Raw genomic sequence first — 7,500 nt, forward strand, 5'->3', positions numbered from 1 at the left:
CTTCCAAAACGAAAGTAACTAAACAAGAACAAAAAAAATCCAACGCAGAATATCTTTCTGCTTCTCTTTTTTCGAAGGAAAGAGAGAATTCGTACAAAATCGATGAAAGAGAGGAGAAAGATATCTTTCGGTTGGAAAAACCTCTTCTAAGGATTATTTTCGATTATAAACGATTCCATCGTCCTTTGCGATATATCAAAAATGATCAATTTGAAAATGCTGTAAGAAATGAGATGTCACAATTCTTTTTTCATACATGTCAAAGTGATGCAAAAGAAAAAATATCTTTTACGTATCCATCTAGTTTATCAACTTTTCTTGAAATGATGCAAAGAAAGACGTCTCTCTTCACAACAGAAAAACTCTCCTATGATGAATTGGATAATCGTTGGAGTTCTATTAATGAACAAAAAAGAAACAACCTAAGGAATCAATTTCTAAATAGGGCCGAAGCTCTAGATAAGGAATTTTTTGCTTTGGATGTACTCGAAAAAAAGAGTAGATTATGTAATGATGAGACTAAAAAAAATACTTACCTAAAATATATGATCCTTTCTTGAACGGACCCTATCGCGGACGAATCAAAAAAAGTTTTTTATTCTCAATCAAGAATAAAACTTACCCAAAAAACTACATTTGGATAAATAAGATTCACGCCATCCTTCTTAATATTAATACTGATTATCCAGGCTTTGAACAGAAATAGATAGATTTGATAAAAAATCATTATCAAATGAAATTCGTTTTTTTTTTAACTTGATCAGTCAATTTTCTGGAAAATCAGTATCCAATTTCAATTTTAAAGGACTTTGTTTATTTCGAGAACATGAAAAGATGGATTCCGAAGCTAAAAAAAAAAAAATGAAGTTTTTATTCGACGCAATTCTAACTGATGCGAACGATAAAACAATTATAAATAGAAAAAAATGTATTGGAATAAAAGAAAGCAGTAAAAAAGTTCCTCGATGGTCATACAAATTAATTGACGAGGTAGAACACCTGGAAACATCCGGTGAAACAGCGGATTATGAGATTCGTTCAAGAAAAGCCAAACGTGTCGTAATTTTTACTGATGACTCAGAGAATGCCAATGCTTATACGGATACCAAGGATACTGATAATTCTGATGAAAAAGATGAATTAGCTTTAATACGTTATTCACAACAACCGGATTTTCGGCGAGACATAATCAAAGGATCTAGACGCGCTCAAAGACGTAAAACTGTTAATTGGAAAATCTTTCAAGCAAGCGCACATTCTCCTCTTTTTTTGGACAAAATTGACAAACCCTCTTTCTTTTCTTTTGATATTTTCGAGCCAATGAAAATCCTTTTTCTAAATTGGATGTGGAAAAATAAAAATACAGAATTGAAAATTTCGGATTCTACAGAGGAAAAGACAAAAGAGATTAAGAAAAAAGAGGAAGAAAGGCGTATAGAAATAGCCGAAGCCTGGGATAGCATTATATATGCTCAAGTAATAAGAGGTTTTTTATTAGTAACCCAATCGATTATTAGAAAATATATTCTATTACCCTCATTGATAATAACTAAAAATATCGTTCGTATACTATTATTTCAATCTCCCGAATGGTCAGAGGATTTAAAGGATTGGAATAGAGAAATGTATATTAAATGCACCTATAATGGCGTTCAATTATCCGAAACAGAATTTCCGAAAAACTGGCTAACTGAGGGTATTCAAATAAAGGTCCTTTTTCCTTTTCGTCTGAAACCTTGGCACAGATACAGATCTAAGCTACGATCCCCTCAAAAGGAAAAGGATCCAATGAAAAAAAAAGTGAAAAAAATGGATTTCTTCTTTTTAACAGTTTTCGGAATGGAAGTAGAATTGCCCTTTTCTTCTTCTCCCCGAAACCGACGTTCGTTTTTTGATCCCATTTTTAAAGAACTTAAAAAAAAAAATAAAAATTTGGAAAAAGAATTTTTTTCTAGTTCTAAAAGTCTTAAACGAAAGAACAAAATTTTTTCTAAATATAGCAAAAGAAACAGCACAACGGATCATCCAAAGTATTCGCAAAAGGATTCTATTTCTAAAAGAAAAAATAAAAAAACTATCATTATCAAATCTTTTATTTATATTTGGATTGAGAAAAATATATGAATTGAATGAAATTCAAAAAGATTCAACAAAAAGTAAAGTAAGAGGAATCAAATTATTTACGAATCCACCATTCCAATTCAATCTATTAATTGGACAGATTGTTCATTGACAGAAAAAAAAATAAAAGATCTGAATGATAGAACAAAGAAAATCATAAAACAAATAGAAAAATTTAAAAAAGACAAGAAAAAAGGTTCAGAGAGAAATATTTGTTCTAAGAAAACAACTTGATGATAAAAGATTAGAATTACAAAAAAATATTTGGCAGATATTACAAAAAAGAAATGTTCGATTATCCCGCAAATCACATTATTTTTTTAAATTTTTCATAGAAAGGGTATATATAGATATCTTTGTATGTATCATTAATATTCCTAGAATCAATGTACAACTTTTTCTTGAATCAACAAAAAAAATTCTTACTAAATACATTTACAATAATGAAGCAAATGAAGAAAGAAAAAGAAGTGATAAAAAAAATCAAAGTCTAATTCACTTTATTTCTACTATAAAAAAAATCAATTTGTAATATTAGGAATACGAATTCACAGAATTTTTGTGACGTATCCTCTTTGTCACAAGCATATGTATTTTACAAATTATCACAAACCCAAGTTATTAACTTATATAAGTATAAATTAAGATCCGTTTTTGAATATCATGGAACACCTCTTTTTCTTAAGAATGAACTAAAGGATTATCTTTTTGGAGTACAAGGAATATCTCATTCCAAATTAAAACATAAGAGCGCTCCCAATTCTGTAATGAATCAATGGACAAATTGGTTAAAAGGTCATTATCAATACGATTTATCTCAGAATGGATGGTCTAGATTAGTATCCCACAAATGGCGAAATAAAATGAATGAACGCCATGTGGCTCAAAATAAAGATTTAACCAAATATCATTCATATGAACAAAACGGATTAATTCTTTACAAAAACACGAAATAGATTCATTAACAAATCAAAAAAAAAAATGAAAAAACAATATGGGTATGATCTTTTATCATATAAATCCCTTAATTATGCAGATAAGAAGGACTCATATATTTATGGATATAGATCGTCATTCCAAGCAAATAATAACCAAGCGATTTCTTATAATTCCAACACGCGTAAAAAAAAAAATTGGATATGACGGATGATATTCCTCTCAAGAATTATATAGTAGAAGATTCTATTCTAGATATGGAAAAAAATTTGGATAGAAAGTGTTTTGATTGGAGAATTCTGAATTTTTGTCTTACAAATAAAGTGCATTTTTGGGGTTCGATCGATACCGATTATTATTTTACGCTTCATGAAGAAATCAACCCATCCAATAAAAAAAAAACCTTTTTGATTGGATGGGAATGAATGTAGAAATACTAAATCGTTGCATAGCGAATCGGGAATTTTTTTTCTTCTCTAAAATTTTTATATTTTATAATGCATATACGAGTAACCCATGGATCATACCAATCAAATTCCTTTTTTTCAATTTTAATGTAAATAAAAATGAGAAAAACATCACGGAAAAGAAAAAAATAGATATTTTTAGACGATGGAAAAAAAAAAATATCTTGAATTAGAGTTAGAGACTCGAAATAAAGGAAAAACAGAATATGCAGGTCGACTAAATCTTGAAGCATCCCCTTCAAAGAAAGAAAAAGATGTTAAAGAAGATTATGCCAGATCCGACATAAAAAGGGTGTAAAAAAAAATAAATACACGAACAACATCGAAGCAGAACTTAATTGCTTCCTAAGAAGGTATTTGCTTTTTCAATTGAACTGGCGTGATTGCTTAAATGAAAGAATAATGAATAATATCCAAGTATATTGTCTCCTGCTTAGACTGAAAAATATAAAAGAAATTGCTATAGCCTCTATTCAAAGAGGAGAACTAAGTCTAGATATTATGAAAATTAAGAATCAGAAGGATTTCACTCTTACAGAATTGAATAAAAATACGGAATTGATGAAAAAAGGAATATTGAGTATCGAACCGATTCGTCTGTCTATAAAAAACCATGAACAATTTAATATGTATCAAACCATAGGCCTTTCGTTGATTCATAAGAGAAAGCACCAAATTAATCAAAGATACCGAGAAAAAAGCTACGTTGATAAGAAAAATTTGGATAAATCCATTAAGAAATCCATTACAAGAACAAGAGATCAAAAGCTGACTGAAAATAAAGAAAAAAAGAATTATGATTTGCTTGTTCCTGAAAATCTTTTATCCGCTAGACGTCGTAGAGAATTGAGAATTCTAATTTGTTTCAATCCTAGGAATAGAAATAGTGTGCATAGAAATACGGCATTTTACAATGAGAATAAAGTGAATAATTGCTGTCAAGTTTTGGCTACAAGTAAAAATATTGATAGAGATAAACAAAAACTAATTAATTTAAAGTTATTTCTTTGGCCAAATTATCGATTAGAAGATTTAGCTTGTATGAATCGCTATTGGTTTGATACCAATAATGGCAGCCGTTTCAGTATGGTAAGGATACATATGTATCCACGATTGAAAATTCGTTAATCTACATTTTTTGTTTTTTCTATTTCTCGTAACATATCTGGTATGCGAAAACAAATAGATGCACATACGCATTGCATTGTCTTACCCTCTATTCTCACTGAGGTACGATACTAATTCAATGATATATCCTATCCATTAGATCTATAAATGAATCACCAAAATCTTCTTATTTGAAGTCGACAATTTTGCTTTTGTGAATGCATAAATAGTATTTTTTTGTATACCTATTTGAATTGGGTTGATTAATCAAAATTTATTTGAAAAAGAAATCAGGAATTCTAGATTATTGTATATTAAGATTATTGTATATACAAAATTGAAAATGAGTGTCATTTCATTATTATTACTGATCAATAAAATATCTAGACTCTATAAAAAGGGGGGAAAGACAAGCTTTCATTTTTTTATGGTAAAAAAATCATTTATACCCGTTATTTCACAAGAAAAAAAAGAAGAAAACCCGGGATCGATTGAATTTCAAGTATTGAATTTCACCAATAAGATACGAAGACTTACTTCACATTTGCAATTGCACAGAAAAGACTATTTATCTCAAAGGGGTTTACGTAAAATTCTGGGAAAACGGAAACGACTCTTGTCTTATTTGTCAAAGAAAAATGGAATACGTTATAAAAAATTAATTAATCAGTTGGATATTCGGGAGCCACAAACTAATTAATTTGAAGAGTCGTTTTGAATTATTCGATTTATTAGATCTTGAATTTTGATGAACTAAGTTTTGTTTTAAGCAATTCATGGAAGAATGAATCGAGGAAAAACCTATGAATGCCCCAACTACAAGAAAAGACCTCATGATAGTCAATATGGGTCCTCACCATCCATCAATGCATGGTGTTCTTCGACTTATTGTTACTCTAGATGGTGAGGATGTTATTGATTGTGAACCAATATTGGGTTATTTACATAGAGGGATGGAAAAAATTGCAGAAAACCGAACAATTGTACAATATCTGCCTTATGTAACACGTTGGGATTATTTAGCTACTATGTTCACAGAAGCAATAACTGTAAATGGACCGGAACAGTTAGGAAATATTCAAGTACCTAAAAGAGCTAGCTATATTCGAGTAATTATGTTGGAGTTGAGTCGTATAGCTTCTCACCTACTATGGCTGGGACCTTTTATGGCAGATATTGGTGCACAAACCCCTTTCTTCTATATTTTCAGAGAAAGAGAATTAATATATGATCTATTCGAAGCTGCCACAGGTATGAGAATGATGCATAATTTTTTTCGTATCGGAGGGGTAGCGGCTGATCTACCTCATGGCTGGATAGATAAATGTTTGGATTTCTGCGATTATTTTTTAACAAGGGTTGTTGAATATCAAAAACTTATTACGCGAAATCCTATTTTTTTAGAACGGGTTGAGGGGGTAGGCATTGTTGGTGGAGAGGAAGTAATAAATTGGGGTTTATCAGGACCAATGCTTCGGGCTTCCGGAATCCAATGGGATCTACGTAAAGTTGATCATTATGAATGTTACGAGGAATTTGATTGGGAAGTTCAATGGCAAAAAGAAGGAGATTCATTAGCTCGTTATTTAGTACGAATTGGTGAAATGGTAGAATCCATAAAAATTATTCAACAGGCTCTGGAAGGAATTCCGGGGGGGCCATATGAATTTAGAAATCCGCTGCTTTGATAGAGAAAAGGATCCAGAATGGAATGATTTTGAATATCGATTCATTAGTAAAAAGCCGTCTCCGACTTTTGAATTACCGAAACAAGAACTTTGTGAGAGTTGAAGCCCCAAAGGGAGAATTAGGAATTTTTCTAATAGGGGATCAGAATGGTTTTCCTTGGAGATGGAAAATTCGTCCCCCGGGTTTTATCAATTTGCAAATTCTTCCTCAGTTAGTTAAAAGAATGAAATTGGCTGATATTATGACAATACTAGGTAGCATAGATATCATTATGGGAGAAGTTGATCGTTGAAATGATAATTGATACAACAGAAATACAAGATATCAATTCTTTTTCCAGATTGGAATCTTTAAAAGAGGTCTATGGAATTATATGGATACTTGTCCCTATTTTGACTCTTGTATTGGGAATCACAATAGGTGTGCTAGTGATTGTATGGTTAGAAAGAGAGATATCCGCAGCGATACAACAGCGTATTGGACCTGAATACGCCGGTCCTTTGGAGTTCTTCAAGCTCTAGCAGATGGAACAAAACTACTTTTCAAAGAGAATCTTATTCCATCTAGGGGAGATATTCGTTTATTCAGTATTGGACCATCTATATCAGTCATATCAATTCTAGTAAGCTATTCAGTAATTCCTTTTGGCTATAACTTTGTTTTAGCTGATCTCAATATCGGTGTTTTTTTATGGATTGCTATTTCGAGTATTGCTCCCATTGGACTTCTTATGTCAGGATATGGGTCAAATAATAAATATTCCTTTTTGGGTGGTCTACGGGCTGCTGCTCAATCGATTAGTTATGAAATACCATTAACTCTATGTGTGTTATCAATATCTCTACGTGTGATTCGTTGAGACAGAAACTTTTCCATGCTCCTTTCTTTTCGTCTTTATTTCTTTTCTTCTTTATAGCAAAGGGGTAGAAAAAATGGAATAGATATCCTGATTTTTGATTTTCATTATTTTTATTCAAAATTCGGATTGATGAACTAAATCAGATAGTTATATGAGTGAAATAAAACAGCTTCTATTTATTCATTATTCATTGATTTAATATTCTAAGATTTAATATTCTAATATTTTAGAATATTCTAATTTTCATTATTAATTTAATGAAATTGAAATTCAATATTAAATATTTATTAATTATTAATAAAATTAAAAAAAAATCGATAT

The 7,500-nt window shown here is 30.6% G+C and overlaps 1 protein-coding gene and 3 pseudogenes across 5 annotated transcripts in view; 3 read left to right on the forward strand and 1 right to left on the reverse strand.

Moving 5' to 3' along the window:
- LOC114753473 (protein TIC 214-like) overlaps positions 1–2,610 on the reverse strand; it is a 14,824-nt gene extending 12,214 nt beyond the window's left edge. The window contains exon 1 of one of the 5 annotated variants that reach the window (XM_028942158.1): positions 2,540–2,610. Coding sequence is in view for 3 of the 5 variants with exons in the window: in XM_028942155.1 (XP_028797988.1) it covers positions 1,946–2,025 (80 nt within the window). In the remaining 2 variants the exon portion in view is untranslated. Of the gene's footprint in view, positions 1–1,551; positions 1,623–1,945; positions 2,109–2,539 lie in introns of those variants that run through there. The other 4 variants (XM_028942156.1, XM_028942154.1, XM_028942155.1 and 1 more) reach the window with 4 other exon arrangements.
- LOC114753474 (protein TIC 214-like) overlaps positions 1–4,921 on the forward strand; it is a 15,814-nt pseudogene extending 10,893 nt beyond the window's left edge.
- On the forward strand, positions 2,130–3,225 carry LOC114753476 (protein TIC 214-like; annotated as a pseudogene).
- Positions 4,922–4,963: 42 nt separating the features above from the next.
- Positions 4,964–7,432, forward strand: LOC114753475 (NAD(P)H-quinone oxidoreductase subunit H, chloroplastic-like; annotated as a pseudogene).
- The last annotated feature ends 68 nt before the right edge of the window (positions 7,433–7,500 follow it).

This window comes from Neltuma alba, unplaced genomic scaffold (genome assembly GCF_004799145.2).
Source record: "Neltuma alba isolate B1F8T4 unplaced genomic scaffold, ASM479914v2 tig00007950_pilon, whole genome shotgun sequence".
Lineage (NCBI taxonomy): Eukaryota > Viridiplantae > Streptophyta > Magnoliopsida > Fabales > Fabaceae > Neltuma > Neltuma alba.